The sequence below is a fragment of the Tasmannia lanceolata genome, unplaced genomic scaffold (genome assembly GCF_043159265.1).
Source record: "Tasmannia lanceolata isolate RefF3 unplaced genomic scaffold, GAP_Taslan_0.1 ptg000029l, whole genome shotgun sequence".
Classification (NCBI taxonomy): Eukaryota; Viridiplantae; Streptophyta; class Magnoliopsida; order Canellales; family Winteraceae; genus Tasmannia; species Tasmannia lanceolata.
In genome coordinates, this window is record NW_027518706.1 from 9012767 (window position 1) to 9032479 (window position 19713).

The 19713-nt window shown below is 39.8% G+C and overlaps 1 protein-coding gene across 1 annotated transcript in view; it reads right to left on the bottom strand.

Annotated features, from left to right (window-relative positions):
• Positions 1–6404: 6404 nt before the first annotated feature.
• Positions 6405–19713, bottom strand: part of LOC143859322 (pumilio homolog 1-like) — a 31767-nt gene continuing 18458 nt past the window's right edge. The window contains exons 7-11 of the mRNA XM_077370047.1: positions 16971–17183; positions 16786–16896; positions 14314–14508; positions 7001–7175; positions 6405–6881 (exon numbers count right to left, since the gene is read on the bottom strand). Coding sequence (XP_077226162.1) covers positions 6847–6881; positions 7001–7175; positions 14314–14508; positions 16786–16896; positions 16971–17183 — 729 coding nt within the window. The 3' untranslated portion in view covers positions 6405–6846. The remainder of the gene's footprint in view (positions 6882–7000; positions 7176–14313; positions 14509–16785; positions 16897–16970; positions 17184–19713) is intronic.

Below are 19713 nucleotides of genomic sequence, written 5' to 3' on the forward strand. Positions count from 1 at the left end.
TTATTGCATTCCAATTCTAGGATTTCATCTAAGGTCTTGCATTATATTAGGTTGCATTGTGTTTAGGGTGTTCCTTTGTCGATTAAAGTTACGCAAAATGGTTCTGTCATTTTAACTTTGGTATTCGATGACTACGTCGTCTCTACCAAAGAGGGGCATCTGTAGACACCCACATTTTGCTTTACTTTAACCAACAATAACCTAATATATGTTTTAGGTCATTAATATCTTGATCTGACTTTACGGATCATCAATCGGGACAAAATAAGATAGGGTCACTTCATAGCCCGGACCCTGATTCCATTCCAAGACCCGATTTCCGTAAATCGTTATATCAATGGCAGATCTCGACCTAGGTCTAACCATCCAAAATCACCTAACCTCTCCTCTCATCCTAACCATCCAAACCTCACCTAACCTCACCTAACCTCTCCTCTCATCCTAACCATCCAAACCTCACCTAACCTCACCTAACCTCACCTAACCACCTAACCTCACCTAACCTTACCTAACCTCACCTAACCTCACCTAACCTCACCTAACCTCCTATCCCATTCTCCTATAAATACCCTCTCATCCCACCATCCAAAGGAGAGGAAGGAAGAAGAGAAGAAAAGAGAACCCCTCTCTTAGAAAATTCATCCCTCTCCCTCATCTCTTCAAGGGTTCGGCCATCCTTGCCGGATCGGGTGATTTTATACGTTGGATGATATATATCAAAAGCAGTCATTATCAAGCAAGGAATCATCTTCAAGGAATTAACATCAAAGAAAAATCAAACACAAAGTGGGTTTCCAAAGAGGTAGGCATTTATTTCAATTCTATGTAGGGTCTGTTTTCATGCATATCTTTTACTTTAAAAGAAAAACCATGTTAGGAAGCATGTAGGGTCCGTTTTCCCCCTGGTTAGCCTCTGGTTAGACCCTGGTTGCACCCAGGTTCGCTGCTGGTTGCACCCAGGTTCGATGCTGGTTGCACCCTGGTTCCCTACTGATTCGCACCCTGGTTCCCCTGCTGGTTGCACCCTGGTTCCCTACTGGTTGCACCCTGGTTCCCTGCTGGTTGCACCCTGGTTCCCTACTGGTTCGCACCCTGGTTCGATATTGGTTCGCACCCTGGTTCCCTGCTGGTTCGCACTCTGGTTAGACCCTGGTTGCACCCAGGTTCGCTGCTGGTTGCACCCAGGTTCCCTCCTGGTTGCACCCTGGTTCCCCTGCTGGTTCGCACCCTGGTTCGCTGCTGGTTCGCACCCAGGTTCGCTGCTGGTTGCACCCAGGTTCCCTGCTGGTTGCACCCTGGTTCCCCTGCTGGTTCGCACCCTGGTTCCCTGCTGGTTCGCACCCTGGTGCACCCTGGTCCGCACCCTGGTTTGTACCCTGCTTCCTCCTGGTTAGACCATGGCTAGTCTCGGGTTTGCTCCTAACTTAGACCCAACTCACTAAACCCCATACCCATAAGCCTTAAACCCTATAACCGAGTCACATCAACCCAAGCCATACCTTTGTCCACTCACTGAGGCACACCATTTATCCATAAATCTGGTTACATTAAATCTAACCCAGCCAGGCCACCTGCAGCTTAAGTCAAATCGCCCCAATACAATCCAACCAAGTGGGATCCCAACCCAGCTCAACTGAGTCAACTCTAGCCAACCTCCCTAGTCGAGTTGACCCAACTCTCTAGTCGAGTATGCTCAACCTCTTTAACCGATTGGACTCTCCCCTTAGTTGACTCAATCCAATTCCTTAATCAACCCATCCCAATGCAACCGAGTCGCATTCGACCAAGTGGCGGCCTTCCATGTCACAACCGAGTCATTCCCCTATTCTACTAATGCCCGTTTACACCTAATAGAACTTCCTCCCTTTTGCCTAACCAAGTCATATCCCAACACAATCTGAGTCGCATGTCTGAATCCATTTGGCCAAATCTCATAAGCCCGCCCATTTTGAATTCCCAAAATTCAAACCCTTGATGATTCCTATATGCTCAATTCTTTGATGCAAATTCCCAATTCCAAAATCCCATTGCTAAATCAATGTTTCTGAATCTCAAGTCCAATGCTCAAATACAAACCCGATTCCTGATCCAAATACCAATTCTGTTTTCCAAAATCCAAGTAACCTCGCCAGCGGAACTACGTGTGGCTTGATCCCCATCGCGGGGTACGTAGGCAATTTGGCACTCCCAAGTTCAGTCGCACCTTTCTCTATCTTTCTCATTCCCTCACACTATTTCATCATCTCTTCCATCCTTTTTTTCACTAACCTCGAGAATTTAAATCGATTTGTCTTGTGTCTTTCAGAACCGTTGGATCACGGTTTCCGTCGTAAGGACCCTTAGAGCCCAATTTAGGAACACCGGTGTCGTGTCGTGTCCTAAGTTTTAGGGAGTCCTAGAGTTAGGAGTCCGGCCTCATCACGGACGCTTGCTATGTATAGCAACCGTGCCATAGGTCAAGTTACACTAGTCATCCAGTTTTTCCCTAGGACAAGCCTAGTAAACTAGGATGTAGGCTAACCTGCATTAGTCTAAGGGACAACTTGCATTTAGATAGGATCATATAGCATCTTTGATGAAATCCTAAGATAATAAAATTCTCAACTTGAATTAAATAACTTCTCCTAAAACTGTTGAAACAGTCAATCCCGTCTAGGTCGGTGTCCTAGTTGAGTTAGGCATAAGTAGCTTAGCTTAGGTGCACCGAACTACGTCGACTCTGATCCCAGTGAGGCTTGGGTACGTAGGCAGCTTGGATGTCTGATGGCATACCACCCGCGAGTCGGCACCACAAACAAATTGTGGTGTTTTGTATATTAATTTTCTTGTAAATGCTTAATCAAATCACTTAGGACTTTCCATGAAATTAGAATTTTAGGAGAACTTTCACTTAGATTGAATCCAGACAAATTAATAAATCAAGATACACATTTAGGATTCACATTGAAATTAGATCATAGGATGCATGTCACTTAGTTCGCACATTAACATAGAGTTGAATGAGCCATTTAAAATAAATTTAAAAGAGTTAGCTTTTGGAATCGAAGACCGATTATCGGGCAAGAATGGTGCATGTGGTGGATAACTCCCCATACCTTCCATTCTCGTAACCAGGTAGCGAGTCTAGATTTCTGGTTAATTACGGGTCCTAGATCCCACATCTAGGTGGCGACTCTGTCAGTCTCTTTCGTGTGGAATTCGGATTGCCTTAGTGATCCCAAGTTCACAGGAAAGATTAATTCAAATCAATAATAAAATGCACACGCCAATCGCGTGGATACGAGAGACCAAGAGAGAGAGAACGGCGGCTCGCGCCCCACACCCCTCTCGCGGGATCAGGGTACCACATAAGGTACTAATGATTTTGATTTCATTGAGTAAGTTCAGTTGGTTAGATAAAATATACTGAGAAAATCTAGCTAAAAGTTACGGATAATTGGTAAATCATAATTAATGGGAGAATGGTTTTAGTAGTGACAAAACGGATTTTGTTGCTGTTTTATTGGGAAAAAGATAATTGTGGGAAATCAGAAAAGGTTACCAGAAAATTGAATTTGTGGCATAATTAATGGGGGAAACTGTTTTAGTATTCTGAGAAAAGTTTTCCATAAAAATATTTTCTAGAAAGGTGAATGACACCTTAAAAGAAACATGCTTAGTATATATTATAGATAGATGTGTGTTTTGGTAATTGTTAACTAACCAACTTCTCCAAAAGCTTAAGCTATTGGAGAAAGGCGTTATTTATCTTTTATACTTTAACACTCCCCCGCACGTGTGGCCCACTTGGCAAACACGTGGCACATTTGGTCCCACTTTGGCCGACCATCGCATGTGGATTTTTACTATCCGGAAGGTTTGAACTCGAGACCTTTGGCTCTGATACCATGTTAACTTACCAACTTCTCCAATAGCTTAAGACCAAAGGGTTTTTTCCATTTTTCTTCCCGTCTTGGAACACTTCCTATATTGGCACGGTCATTTACCCAGAATTACCTTCACACGTGCTACCCTTTTTTAGGAAATTTTGCTTTAGGATGCCGAGAATCCAATGCCAAATGGCAATACACGCATGGCGATAATTATTCAAATTCAAACGCGTTTTTAAGAACAAAAATTTCATTTATTAGCACCTCTCTATTTAAATCTGCATGTAACGTCTTTCTGGAATACGTTATCCTTCGTCAGTGCTTTGGGTAAGAACGAATCTCTCACATTAACACTAAACTCTCTCTCTCTCTCTCTAATCCAACGCCAAATGGCAATACAAGATAATTATTCAAATTGAGACTCATTTTTTAAGAAGAAAATTTTCATTTATCAGCACCTCTGTATTTAAATCTGCATGTAACGTCTTTCTGGAATACCTTATCCTTCGTCAGAGCTTTGAGTAAGAACGAATCTCTCACATTAACACTAAACTCTCTCTTTTCTCTCTCTTGCTGTTTTTCTTTCTATAAATGCCGAGCTTTTTTTATTCTCTATATGAAAGTGTCTTTCAGGACATTGAATGCATTGTTAGCTTCTCTACTACCTCTTTTCACTCCGTCTTTGAGGTCTCTCTTCTTCGTTGAAATCTTTCTTCACGCCTATTTTTGACAATGAGAAAGGTTACATAACAAATGAGGCCGAGAAAGACGAATCTTTGGATACCCAAAAAGCTATTTTGTGCAAATTCAGAAACGTAATTTCATGGAAACCCACAGAGGCGATGCATTGGAAACCCTTAATGGTGAAACCATGGAAAGCTAGAAATTTGATACAATAGAAACTGGGAATGATAATGATCATTTTTAGAGCATTTCCATCCGGACTCGGAGTTTTGGTTGTCGACGATGACATAATGTGTCTTTCGTTCATTGAGACGGTACTCACATCTTTCAACTATTAAGGTATCATTCTGAAAGTATTGGTTTTCTTCTTCTCCGATGGATTTCTTCTTTCTCCGATGACTTCTGTCCATCGAAGGATTGGCATGCTTGGGTTTTTATTACCATATGACATATTTCCCTTTTCCGACATGGAATCTCTTTGGGTTTTTTTTCCCTCTTTGAGGGTTTTTGGATGCAACCTATTTTTTGGGATTTTTTGGCCACATATATTGATTTGCTAGGTTTTCTTCTTATATATTGTTTCTTAAACTGCGATTGTCAATCTAAGGTCTGAAGGCCTTTGACATGCTGTAAATTGAGACCTACAAGTTGTTTTGTCCTTTTTACATTTTCGAAGATGATATGAGTGTGCGGCTTTTCTTTTTTTTTCTTGCGGGTTGGTTTCTTTGTTTTCTCAAAATGGACCTCTACCTTTGACTTTCTTCTTTTTATGGGCTGATATATTTGAGTGGTATTTCTTTATGGCTATTAATATCTTTTAGTCCTGCTAAAAGATGTGTCTTTCATCATGTGAATGATACATTAACTGATTTAGATGATTCTAAGAAGATTGATAAAAACAATCGAAGAGGATTCATGTCAATGGAAGTTTGACAAGATGATATCTTTCAGACTGGTTTATCGGTATTGCATGTTGATTCCTTGTGTCTGATGCTCTTTTTTCTTTTATTTGAGGAAGGTTCATGCCGAAGGACTCTGAGTTTTTCTATGAAATCACATAAAAGTTTAGGAATATGAGGATTAAAAAATTGGTGTAGACGTCAAGCAGTCTTTTGGGCACTGATTTTCTATACTTTGTATCAAAAGAAAGAATCTCTGAATTTTGAGAAGTGGTTCCAGTGCTTTTCTTTAATCACTCAGTTCTTTCTCATTTATTGTTATTCATTTCTGCTTTCAGGTACTTGCTATGAACATCCACGGGGTGCTTTGTCTTTCCTTCAAGAGTGAAAAGGACAGTGTTGGAATGAATCTTTTTAGTCAAAAGATGTGAATATCCTCTCGAAAGACGCATTATGTCATCATCGACAACCATAACTCGGATTCCGGTAGGAAATGCTCCGAAAAACAATCATTATCATTCCCAGTTTCTATCGTATAAACTTTCAACTCTAACCGCCTTTATTTTTAAATCCCATAAATGAGTGGGGCAGTGACCATAAATCTCCCGAGTAAGACAAACCTAACCTCTCAATTTATGAAGATTTGGTGCCATTATGCTTTTTTCCTTTCTGAACCCTTCAGTTTGTGGACGTTAAGATGAATGGTTAGGGTCATTCAATATAGAAGAAAATTTGGAGCATAGCCTATCCATGTCAGGAGGCAAAAATAAATGGTTTAAATTGTTGAAGAAGATGCACATACCTGTACTTTTAGCCATCCTCAATTTACTTGGGGCCCAAACCGTATGATGCATCAAGTAAAAAGATAAGAAGCTCAATTATTGAACAAATAGAACATTGTTCTCCCAACCAAATTATACAAAGCAAGAAAACCATGTGTAGAAGAGTCAGATTTAATGAAACCAAGAAAATTATTTATTTATAAAAGGAAAATCCTTTTCAAGTCGCAGATTCCGACTAACAACCGACGGCACTCTGCTCCATTTTTTTTACAGTTCCGTCACCGTTACACAGTTTTCTTTACAGACAAGTGGATCTTATACATTTTTCTCAAGGCGTAACATCTACAGAGTCTCTGCCCTCAATATACTATACCTTAATATGATCACTACTTCTCGCCGTTATTATCGGCACATTACAAATAGCAGAATATACATGAGAGAACAAGCAAAAATCTTATTCAGTAGGCCTATCATTTATTTACACCATAAGCTCATACTACTTAAAATATGGTTACCTCTATTTTGGCCGAAAAAAAGGGATGCAAGACTGATATAGCTGCTACAAGCAGGCTCATTAGCTGTACAGAGTAATATGCCTTCACACGCCGTTACTCATGAGGAATACGACGAGATCCCTATGCGTCTTTCTGCAAACAATATGAGGCCAAAAATATATATCATTAGAAAAAGTTTTGTTTCTTTGCTTTCTCCAGTTATTACACAGATCTGACAAAAGACGAGGAAAACGAGTTTGTAAGTATTTCACCTCCAGCGGTGATGAGTTTTTCGACACGGGCAACAATGTGTTTGCCATATGTGTACCTCTTCAAAGCATTTAAGTGGACCTTGATGCGAGACAAAATCAGTTCACGACTTTGATCATCGCATGTCTCAAGAACCTTCTGCACAACATAGTTTGCGAACTGATCTTTCATCATGGCCTGTAATCACATTTTTATCACTCACTTATCCAGCAGGAGGAAACAGAAACTAAATAGAAGAAAAAGAAAGGGACAAAAACACTAAATCATTGCAGATTTGCACCTACTCAAAATAAATTTGCATGTGCTTTCATTTCCATAGCCAAAAAAAAAATACATAAAATGCCAAAATAGCTATGATTTAGCCGACACTATGAATTTATTGCTGACAAACATGTCCGACACGACATGCGTGTCGACACTCCTTCGACACTTTTAAATGTATTGCAATAAGTGTCAGACTCAATGTGGCGTGTCAACACATTTTTGTATTGTATAGTATGACGTTCTGTTTTATTATTGAATATTGTGTTTACCTCTTTATTATTGTTAGACATATGTAATAAGCCTGAGGGCAATTTAGTCATCGTACATAATTCTAATATATAAATATGATAGAGAGGGAGAGCTAGTCTCTAACTCTTCTTATTCTCTCATTTCCACTCTAACATGGTATCAGAGCCCTAGGGACCACGTCCGTCTCTCTCTCTCTCTCTCTCTCTCTCTCTCTCTCTCTCTCTCTCTCTCTCCGACAAACTCATCCCCATCTCTGCCACAAACCTAAGCGAAGCTCCGGATTGAAGATCGACCATTCCACTCCAAAGCCCTAGCCTTAACTCTAACCCCGAATCCATCAATCCATCCTTTCCAAACCCTAACCCATGCACAGTGCCGTGAACAATACCGTGAATAGTGCCGCCCCCTCCAATCTCAAATCAGTGACGCGTCCCCTCTCCCTTACCCAAATCAATACTGCACCCTCTATCCTACCCCAACACATGTTCTAAAACCCTGCTCCCACCTTATTCTACTTGCTCTTAAAACCCTAATCCTAACCATCATTTAAATCGCCTATTTTCTATTGTAGCCTTTTTCTATTTTCCTAGTGCCCTAATGCACTAGATTGCCATTCTATTATCCCTTTTTCCTATTCTCTCGTTCGCGGCTTCGTATTTGTTCCATATGTGCCTTACTGTGCTTTACTTCATGTGTCTGTTCTCGTCGGAGCCGCATTTAGCATGTTCTTCCTCATTTAGTTTGTCCCTCTTTGCATTTATCTTTGTTTTCTGAGCCACATAGTCAGGGTTGTCATTTATCTCTTCTTGTTTGTCGTTATGGATCCAATTATTAAGAATCCATCTACGAGCATGACCCATGGGGTCCGTGCGACACCCTCTCCTTCAGCTTCTTCTGTCTTTGTGGATGGTTCATTCCCACTGATGACCATTGTCAAATTAGATGGGACAAACTACGTGACTTGGAAGGTTGTAGTCGAGACTTATCTCGTTGCTCGTGGTAAGTTCCACATCATTCGTCGTGATCCTCCTACTACTGATCCTACCTATGATAGGTGGGAACAGGAGGATGCCCCGTACACTACTTTGGCAGTATGACCTCTCATATTGCTGGTCCCTTGATGCTTCTTCCTGCATCAAAGCAGGACTGGGATCAGACCATCCTTCTTTATTCTAGTGTGGCCAACATCAGCTGTATCTGCTCCACGTACTTTGAGTGGATAGGATTTCGTCGTAGAGATATGTCTACTGCTGCCCACTACAGTCAGTTCGTAGCCCTCTGCCAGCAGCTTGATGTATTTATGCCTCTCATGTTTGATCTTACTGTTGCTAGTTGTCAGAGGGACCAAATGTGTGTCATTCATTACCTTGAGAGTTTGGGTCCCAAGTACACACATCTTCGTCAGCAGATTATTGGATCTAAATCTATTCCTTCACTTTCGGAGGTTTATTCCCATGTTCAGCAGTGCTCTCTTGGTGACTCCTCAGTAGTTGTTTCTACTGATGGCTTAGCTCTCGCAACATATGATAGCAGTAGCCGTTCAAGCCGTGGTGGTGCCTCCTTTGGTCGTGGACGAAACCGTGGAGGCTGTGGTGTTGGTCGAATTGGTGGCGGCCATGGCCGCTCTTTTTGCACTCATTGTCAGCGAGAGGGCCACCATATTGATATTTGTTTTCAGTTGCATCCCGAGCTTCAGCCGTCTCATTCGGCCCACATTACTGCTGCCTGCCTGATACTTCTGTCCCAGCTGACTCGACGCCTGCCCCTGCTTCAGATTCTCTTACCATTTCACGGGCTGATTATGATGAATTTTAGCATCTTTGGTTGAGCAGCCGCCAAGCCACTGCAAGTTTTGCACAGCCAAGTAGTTCTCAGGCATCTCTACTTAGTACCTCCAGCTCCTGAAACATTGATTCTGGAGCTTCTAACCGTCTCAATGGTAATTCCTCCTCTTAGTTCTTTTCGTCCTTTTCCATCTGATTCTCACTCGGTAACTCTAGACTGGGAGGACGATTGGCTCGGGCCGTGAGCATGATGGACTCTACTGGTCAGACAATAGCATGCCTTGTCATATTTTGCACAGTTCTGTTGATTCCTACCATGGTTTTAAAGCTGAAATATTTTGGTTTCGGCACAAACCGAAACGAAATTCACATGAAGTCGTTTCTTTACAAGATCTCACCGAAATTTTACCGAAATTTCACCGAAATTCCAAAATTTCGTCAAAATGTCGCCAAAATTTCATTTTTGTACTCTTTTAGAAAATTTCCACCGAGATTTTAAAAATGTACACCGAAATGTTATAATTTCCACTGAAATTTATGAAATTTCCACCAAAATAGCTGAAATTTCAACCAAAATCGTTGAAATTGTCACCGAGTTTTAGACATTTCGGTTGAAATTAAAAAAATAAACGAAATCATAATCCTATTTTTACATATTTCGGCCCGAAACTGAAACATTTCGGTTTCGGTGTTGGCCGAAACCGAGGCCGAAACCGAAATTTAAAACCTTGATTCCTACTTGTGGCATTGTCGCTTGGGCCACCCCTCTATGCAGAAGCTTCATCAGTCGTCCGTTGTTCCGTCTACTATTTGGTCTTTTGATTGCGAGTCTTGTGAACTCGGCAAGCACCGTAGTGTGTCTTTTCCCTATAGAGTTGTTAGTCGTGTTATGAGTCTTTTTTATTTAGTTCATTCAAATGTATGAGCTCCTTCATGGATCATATCAAATTCTGGTTACAGATATTTTATTGTGTTTGTGGATGACTATTCTCATGTTACTTGGTTGTATTTGCTTAAAGATCGCTCTTAAGTTTTTCAAGTTTTTTGCACCTTTTATGCTGAAATCGCTAATGAATACAAGTGTAATATTAAATGTTTGCGCACTGACAATGCTAGGGAATACTTCTCTATTGAGTTCTAGGAATTCTTATCCAACCATGGTATTGTGCACCAATCTTCCTGCCCTCATACCTCCCAACAAAATGGTGTTGCTGAGCACAAACTACGATACCTTCTTGACATCACATGCTCTATGCTATTTCAGATGCGAGTTCCTAAGCCTTATTGGAGTGATATTGTACTCACTGCCTGCTTCTTGGCTAACCGCCTTCCATCCTCCGTTCTGGATAGATCTACCCCTTTTTTCAGATATGTCCGTTTTGTCCATAATCTCTCTCCAGGTGTGTATTCCCGGACTACTCTCGTACCCAAAAAGCTATCGTTGCTATAATCCGTGGTTGAGAAGTATGTTTGTATTAGCTGATGTCACTTTGTTTGAGTCGAAGCCGTTCTTTCCTCCTGCACAAGATACTTCTGTCATTTCCACACAGCTGATTCCTCTTCCTATACCCGTCCTTCCAGATCATGTTGATCATCCTTGTCCTCCTACAGATACACCGTGTCCTCCATCACCTGCTACTAAGGTCTATCGTCGTTGAGCGAAACAGACATTTGATGTTACGCCCAAGCAGATTTTCTCTCAGACAGAGATCCCAGTTGCTGCCCCTCAGGTACCCTATTGTTTCTAACCTTGTTACTTCAATTGATTCTCCTATTGCATCTCGTACGAGATCTCGTCAGATTGCTCATCCTATTTCTTCTATTGTTTCTTATGAGCATCTCACCCCCTGCTTTCGCAGTTTTGTCTCCTCCTCGTCTTCTATATCTTTGCCTAGGAAATGTCCAAGAGGCACTTGCTCACCCTAGATGGTGTGTTGCTATGGATGCTGAAATGGATGCACTTCATACTGATCATAGCTGGGATTTGGTTCCGCTTCCTTCTAGGGCTTAGGCTGTTGGCTGTCGTTGGGTATTTGCCATCACACACTTGTCAAATGGAGCCATTGAGCGACTTAAGGCGCGCCTTGTCACTAAGGGCTTCACACAAACATATGGGCTTGACTACACAGAGGCCAAAATTTCGTCTGTCAGAGTTTTTTTATCTCCCTCACTGTCAATCAAGTTTGGCCCCTATATCACCTAGATGTCAAGAATGCCTGCCTTCAAGGGGCATTTGACTGAGGAGGTGCATATGGAGCAACCTCCAGGATATGTTGATCAGGGGGGATGTCCTCTTCAGTTTGCAGACTTTAGAAGTCCTTGTATAGACTAAAACAATCTCCAAGAGCATGGTTTGGATGCTTTAGTGATGCAATTATGAGATTTGGTATACGACAGTGTGCTGTAGATCACTCAGTGCTCAGCAATCGTTTAGATGCAGGGCATGTCCTACTTATTGTTTATGTAGACGATATCATCATTACAGGGAGTGATACTACTTGCATACGGAGGTTGAAGGTGTTCCTACAAAAAGAATTTGCTACAAAGGATCTTGGACGCCTTTGATATTTCCTGGGGATTGAGGTATCTACTTTACTGTTACTTGCCCAGACATTTCGTATGAAGTTGGGGTGGTTAGTCAGTTTATGAGTGCACCACGAATTTCTCACTGGGCAACGGTAGTTCAGATCCTTCATTATCTAAAGGGGGCACTAGGGAAATGTCTCCTATTAAAAAAACATGGACATACCCGTGTGGAAGGCTTTTGTGATGCAGATTGGGCAAATTCTCAAGCAGACAGGAGATCCACCACATGATATTGTACCTTTGTTTGGGGAACCTTGTATCATGGCGAAGTAAAATGCAGGATATAGTTTCCAAGTCTAGTGCAGAAGCAGAGTATCGAGCTATGTCACACACGAGTGGAGAGATTCTCTGGCTACGATCTCTCCTATCTGAGATTGGTTTTTCATCGTCATTTCCAGCATAGCTTTATTGTGATAATAAAGCTGCCATTTACATTGCTACATTGCTACTAATCCTGTATTTCATTAGAGGGCTAAGCATATTGAGGTAGACTGTCATTTCATTCACCAGAGGATACAGAGGGGAAAAGTTCAGATTGCCTTCACTCGATCTGTAGATCAGCTAACAGATGTGTTTACCAAGCCCTTAAGCAAAGCTAAACTCAATGACATTTGTAACAAGCTAGGAATGTATAATATCTACATACCAGCTTGAGGGCGAGTGTTAGACATATATAATAAGTCTGAGAGCAGTTTAGTCGTTGTACATAATTCTAATATATAAATATGATAGAGAGTTGGAGCTAGTCTCTAACTCTTCTCATTCTCTCATTTCCACTCTAACAATTATTAACTCTTCTTATTATAAACTCTTCTTTTAACACTTCTTTAAATGATATTTGTTGTTATATCCTCTCCCCTAAACCTAAAAACCTAAACAAACTCTTATTCCAATATTATATTCATTGTGTTGTTATTTGATTATCCCACGCTAGTTTTAGATTATAGTTGATTAATCCTACGATATATTAGTTTGTTAAATGAATACCATATTTATATTGTTGCAAATTAATGGTAGTAATCAATGTTTTTATATGTATGTGTATGAGTGTCACCATTTCCAGGTTTTTGGGGGTTGACATGTCAGACACTTTGTATCCATGTTGAAACTCCACTCACGAAGCAATGTCTAAGATCATGATTATATATACTTTCTATTTCAGCAGTCTCCGTTTCTTAACTTTTGGGGGTTGCCATGTCCGACACTCTCTATCTGTGTCAACATGCGACACTCGTGTCTTTGTCCTCAAATCATAGCAAAATAGCAAGGAAACAAAATAACGCATGGATAAGGGAAACAAAATAATGCATAGATAAGGGTACGTGTGGATCCGACCATGTGGCTATGGTGCATAGGTTCAGGTGCAACGATTCCAGCAACCTGGAACTGTGCATCTTACAATGTAGCCTCCGAATGACACACTGCTAGTAGGTAGAAAGGAACTCATTAATTATATGCGAGGGTGTGACACTCAAGCCGCCAATATCGTAGCTGCTAGGCATAAGTTCATGCAATAGGATAAAATATATCATGTAGAAGGTGATCAAGTTGAAAAAGATGATCCACTTGCATTCATGTCATCCCCAAGTCTGACTACTTAGGCTTAAAAGAAAAGGAAAACCTGAGATCTATGTTGAAACAATACGGATACAAGTGTTGGAATCTGACACGGGTATCGAGTGTATCAATTGTCAGATTCGAGAAACCTCAAAAATAACGATTTGTGGTTTTGCCAAAATATTTTAATCAATTCTCAGATTTTAATTTGTTTACATAATAATATAGTTATTAAAAGTATCTTTGAAATATAATTGAAATATATTTTAATAAAGTATCTTTATTAAAATATAGTTATGAATTTGTATCTTTTCAATATCAATGAAATCTTTTATCTTTTAAAAAAATATAGTTATTAAAAGTAATATATTGAATATTTTAATAGGTTAAGTAGAAAAAATATTTTATTTCCTTAAACTTAATATTAGGATGGTTAAAACTCAAAACATATGGTAATTTTAAAGTTGTGGCAGCAGTATTCAGAAACAACAGATAAATGAGATCTAAAAGTTTATTAATATAATAAAGTATCTTTATTAAAATATAGTTATGAATTTGTATCTTTTCAATATCAATGAAATCTTTTATCTTTTAAAAAAATATAATTATTAAAAGTAATATATTGAATATTTTAATAGGTTAAGTAGAAAAAATATTTTATTTCCTTTGGTAATTTTTAAGTTGTGGCAGCAGTATTCAGAAACAACAGATAAATGAGATCTAAAAGTTTCTCAGAGAATCTTGAAGTATTGGAATCCAAGATGTGTCCGACACAGATTCTTCGCCCATTTAGAAGAATCCATGTAACAATGCCTGAGATTGTTGATCTTTGGGACAGACAAAGAATCGACAACAGTAGAAAGGGGCTGACAAACCTGTAACGGCTCATTTTCATCAGTGGAACCAAGCATCTCATTTACCAAAAGTTGACGTTCTGCGGGACCACCAAAAGTCAAGCACTTCTCAACAACATTAGAAGCAAACTTCTGTTGGCTCATCTTTACAATCTGTCCTGCAAGCTTGCTGATTATAGCAGATCTTTCATGTGGTTTCCCATGTTGCAAGACATGCTAAAATCAACCCAAGCATCACAACCAATATTAGGAAACAAAAAGATGAGAGTATATTAGTAATTAATCCAATAATGAAAAAAATAAAAGCAACATTAACGGCATCAAAGAAAATCATCAAATGCTGGAATCAACACAAGACAAAATTCAGAAAAGAGAAAAATGTAAAGAGTTGAAAGTGATTAACCCCAAGTACCCCACACCCCTAGACTGACAAAGAAACAAAAAAAAATCGAGTGTGTCGCATGGGGGTGGGGGATATTCATAAACTCCTATTCCACTCAGCTTTATGGAATACGAGAGAAAAACCTTTGGCCAAATTATGAATTAGGGTTGCAATTTGGGTAAGGTCGGGTTGAGCTTTTGCTTAAAATTAATTTGGAATAAACCCAAACCCGCCCTAATTTTACGGTAAGAGCACCACCCACATTCCCACACATGGACCGAGTTGCACCCCTATTATGAATTGGACAGTTGTTGAATTGGATGAATGTGCTTAAAAATCTCATTTGTTCTTAGGTATTGCTCTTCAAGAGATCATTAATTCCTCTTACCCAAGGCATACAAACAAACAAAGCATCCTATGGGTGGCCAAATTATCAATTTAACAATTGTTGAATTGTCTAAATGTGCTTCAAACCTTCCTATGTTCGCATGTCAATCTTCAAGATATCATGAGCAATTGAATATCTATCATTGCGTAGTTTTTCTCCCCTATTCCGCCTCCTAAAGAGTGGAGGACAGCCCCCATTCCTGAGTGGTTGATACTCAACTTCAATGGTGGGGACAAAGTTTATCAGGAACAATGTTGTTCAGTGAGTGGCTGGGTGTATGTGTGTTGGTTTTTTTCTTTTTAATTTTTTGGTGGTGGGGTGGGGATGGGTGTCGGTCTCTAACTCACATAGTGCAATGGTGTTGTTAAGGCGAAAGTCAGGGTGGTAGCTCATCCCATGATTAAGTGTCAAAGATCTGGGTTGATGGAGTCCCTCAACACCTTTAGATGGCTAAGAGATGATCCACGCCTCCATGGAGAAATAGACAATACATTAGGGAGATAAAGGACATCTTAGTGCAGTTTGGTATTGCTTGTTCAGATTTAAAGTATGGCATGAAAGGCCCATCTAGTAATCCTTTTTTGCGTTTTTTGGGTGTTATTGTGATGGCTCCCCCAATCCTGATGTTTTCGGGCTGTTGTAGCCCATTTTTTTGGCTTTTGACTGCACTTGCTTTGTGCTCATTTTTTCGCTGTTTCCTTTCTACTAATAATATTTTGTAGTTGTTCAAGGAAAAAAGTAAGCAAGCATAGTTCAATCTTACTTGAGTGTGGTAGGACACGGTAAGGCTGCCGTCATTCGCGTACAATTTTATGGAATATGAAATTGATAAGGTGGACGAGGTAATGGCTATGTTAGAAGGAACATACTTGAAGATCACAAGTAGCTGATTATGGATGTCGGCTACTACAGGAAGATCTTAAGTTCAATTTTGAACTACACTTATTCTTACAAGGAGTAAGATTTAGCAAAGCCAGAGGCAACAAGATTGAATTTTGATATTTGGTGCGGGATGCCCATCTATGTATAGAGTGTCATGAGGGAAGGGGGCTGCGCATAGCTAAATCTTTAATCGAGTGCCGTTTTTTTTTTTTTTTTTGAAAGGATCGAGTGTAGCAGGACAACAAGATAGGCAGTTATGGAAGTGAATTGTGACTGCTATAGGTAGATAAACACTTAAAATCTTTAAACACAGCTTGGTCAAACATGGGAAAACAAGTGCGGTCCTTTCCTAGTTCACCGTGGTTCATTGCTTGTGCGTGGGCTAGCAGCCCACGTAAGATTCTTATAATGACCACCTGATCCATCAATACAGGACTTAATAAATCAGTGTATCATGCGTACAACATGAATTGTTCACCCATCCTCACATGCATTGTCCCATCACCTCAAACCTTTAAGGCTCCATTTTCACATTGTTCAGACTTCAGATACCACTGAGTGACGCCACATCAAGCGGAAGCATTATTCACAGTTTTGTACTTGAGGGGCTTATCTACTTAATGTGAATATAGGGTTCACAGGTTAAAATACCCTAAAAGTAAAATAAGCATCACAATTGCTAATCACGAAACAAATTACAGATAAGAATTCCACTACTTATAGAAGAAAAATAGCATACCACAAATTTAAATCTGATAGCATGATAGTGTCTAAGAATTTCACTGCTTATAGAAGAGCAATAAAAAACCACACATTTAGGTCTGATAGCATGATAGTGTACCTGAACAACATAATTCCCATACTGGTCTTGAGCTAAAGTACAGACCGATTGCAGGATCTCTTCCATCATAATGTGCTGTGTTTTTGGATCATCACAGTGCTCCAGCACCCTCTGCTAGATTGAAAAGACAATAAATTAGTCAAAAAGAACACTAATGAAGGAGGAGAGAGAAGTGGGTTCCGCACCTGAATGACCCGACAACCATATGGGTGAGTGGAGAGTGCGACAACTTGTCCATAAAAGGAGGAGATTATAAACTCAATCCTTTCTTGCGGAACCCACTCAATACATTTCTGGATAACATGATTACCATTCTGATCTCTAACACATTTCATGATAGAACCATCAAGCTCTGACACCATTTGAGTTTGCTGATCCACATCAACCACTTCTAAAGCCTGTACGAAATGTCTCAAACATAAGCCCCCTTCATAATCTATAAATCAAGGTTTAAAATTTTGGTTTTGGTTTCGGTTGGAAATTTCGATGGAATTCCTATAAAATCAGGGAAACATATGGAAACATATGCAAATGATAGAATTTAAAGATAAAATTTCAGAAAATGCTAGAATAAGTACAAATACACATTTAGAAACCATCACATAAGCAAGAGTCATCAATAATGATTTAATAACATTAAACACGTAGATTTAATAACATCAAACACCTAATGTTGTGTCGTCACGCATGTCTAATAATTCAGTACCTAGCACATATCACATGTTATTCACATTAACATGTATACATAATATACTCACCACATCTCACGTGCAATTCAGATAAATATAATTATGTAACACATCCTGACATAGCATCCCACTATTACAATTATGATTTTGGTTTATGAATTTCGGACTTTTCGCTTTCGTGGGGATGAAAACGAAAACATTTCGTCGTTTTGGGTCAATTTCGGTGGCAATTTAAAACCATGTAATACAATAGCAAGAACACAATATCTACATAACAAGAACAAACATGACATCTAATACAAATTGTTTAAAGCACCATGGCTGCAATACGCACCCAACCCACCACCAAAAAAAAACATCTACCAAGCTCCACCAAATATGCAAAACAGAAAAGGAAAAAAATTATAGTTCAACGTGATAGTAGCCAACCAAACAGCAAAAAAGAAAGTGGAAAACTGGCTAGAGCCAGGGCAGCGTAAACAATACTTAACAACAGTTTCAAATCGGTCAGGAGCACTAATACAGAATAAATAATAAAAAACGTAAAAAAACGGTTCTCTAAAATCAGCAGTTTGTTCTCCGAAAATCAAGGTCGTTCTGAGAAGAAAATCAGAACCACTGGATCAAGAATTGGCACTCTTTCATTTTATTCACCTCGATTATTTAGAGAAATACAAAAATCAGCACATGCTAGTTATTTACAACCCTGCTACAACCACTGAAATTGAGATATCTTAGTTGAACAACACAAGGTTGCCAGAGCGGGAATCGAAGGCCCCCAGAATGGTCGGAAGCGGGACTCGTAAAGTCGTCGAGAGTCGCCGAAAAGTCACCGGAGATTCGCCGGGAATCGTTGGGGAGTTGGGAATAGCCAACTCGCCAAGGAATATCCGGGGAATCGCGTTTCACATAACATTAAACCATAGTTCCCAAAAGTGAGAATCGCGTTTCCGGGGAATTATAAACCGTGATTCCCAAAAGTGAGAATCGGATTTCCAGCGAATCTGAACTGGGATTCCCAGTTTTTGGGGGTTCGAGAAGATTCCTGTTTCGGATTTGCGAAGTGGGGAATCGTGGTTCCCCACTCCCAGGGAAGAATCCTGCTTCCTTGGAACAACATAACCTAGCTGTATGGCTCAATTCTATATAGAATCTGCCTTCCAAGGTTTCAACCACACTGGGCGGTGCCATGAAATATTTAGTAGAGGTTAGCATCTTGCTATACTTGTTGAAGGCTAAACAACATCAACATAGCTTAGTCTTGGAATTTGTAAAGTGCCACTAAGTCAGAGCAACTTACATTCTACTCTTAAGTAAGAAAATACAATCATCACACAAGGCCCTACGAGGCAAAATCACACGTTATAAATATAATAATAATAATAATAGAAACCACAATTTTCTCATTTCAATCACATAAACTCCACGCCGATAAGAAATCAACTTAGAATATTAAAGTTGAAGAAGCTCATATGCAGGATAACTCGTGGTTGCACAAGTACAATGTAATGGAAAATGGAACAGCGAAGTACTTTCGCTAGACAGACAACAGAACACTTGGTCCAGTCCTTGACGCAGGAGTACCCATCAAGCCAAAAGGAAGAAGGCAGCAGAGAAAAAGAAACAGAAGAAGGACAGAAAGTTTCTGTGGCCCTTTTTAAAGTCGAGTCAAAGAAAAGAAAATATATTTTTCATATGAGTACCAAGAAGGAAAAAGTTACGAAAGAACATTGTTGGGGGGCATGTGCACAATATAAATTTCCTGCCTAGAGACAAACGACTTACCTAACTAACCGACTAGCTCATTGGCACTCCTTGGAATGTGGTAGGAGACAGTATCCTGACCACAACAAAGATCAATCACTACATCCACATAATAAGCTTACCTCAAGGGACCTTTTTTTTTTACTTTTTTTTTTTTGGAAAATTGACAATTTTATTAATACCATGGAAGTTACATTGGGGACCAGAGGTCCCAACTTGCAATACATAGAATCAATTAAGGATGGCCAGGAGCATACTCCTAGACCAGCTAAGGGACCTCAAGGGACCTTATATTACTGCCTAGGTATTGTCCAGGTAGTTTAGGGGGCTTATGAAGATTTTATTAACTTAAAATATCTAAGTAAACCTTGTCACCTGCAAGGTTGTAAATAACAGTTATGGATGGGAATTTCGGTAGAAATCCTAAAAAATCATAGAAACTTATGGAAATCCTGCGCAATTTACATCTCAAGGT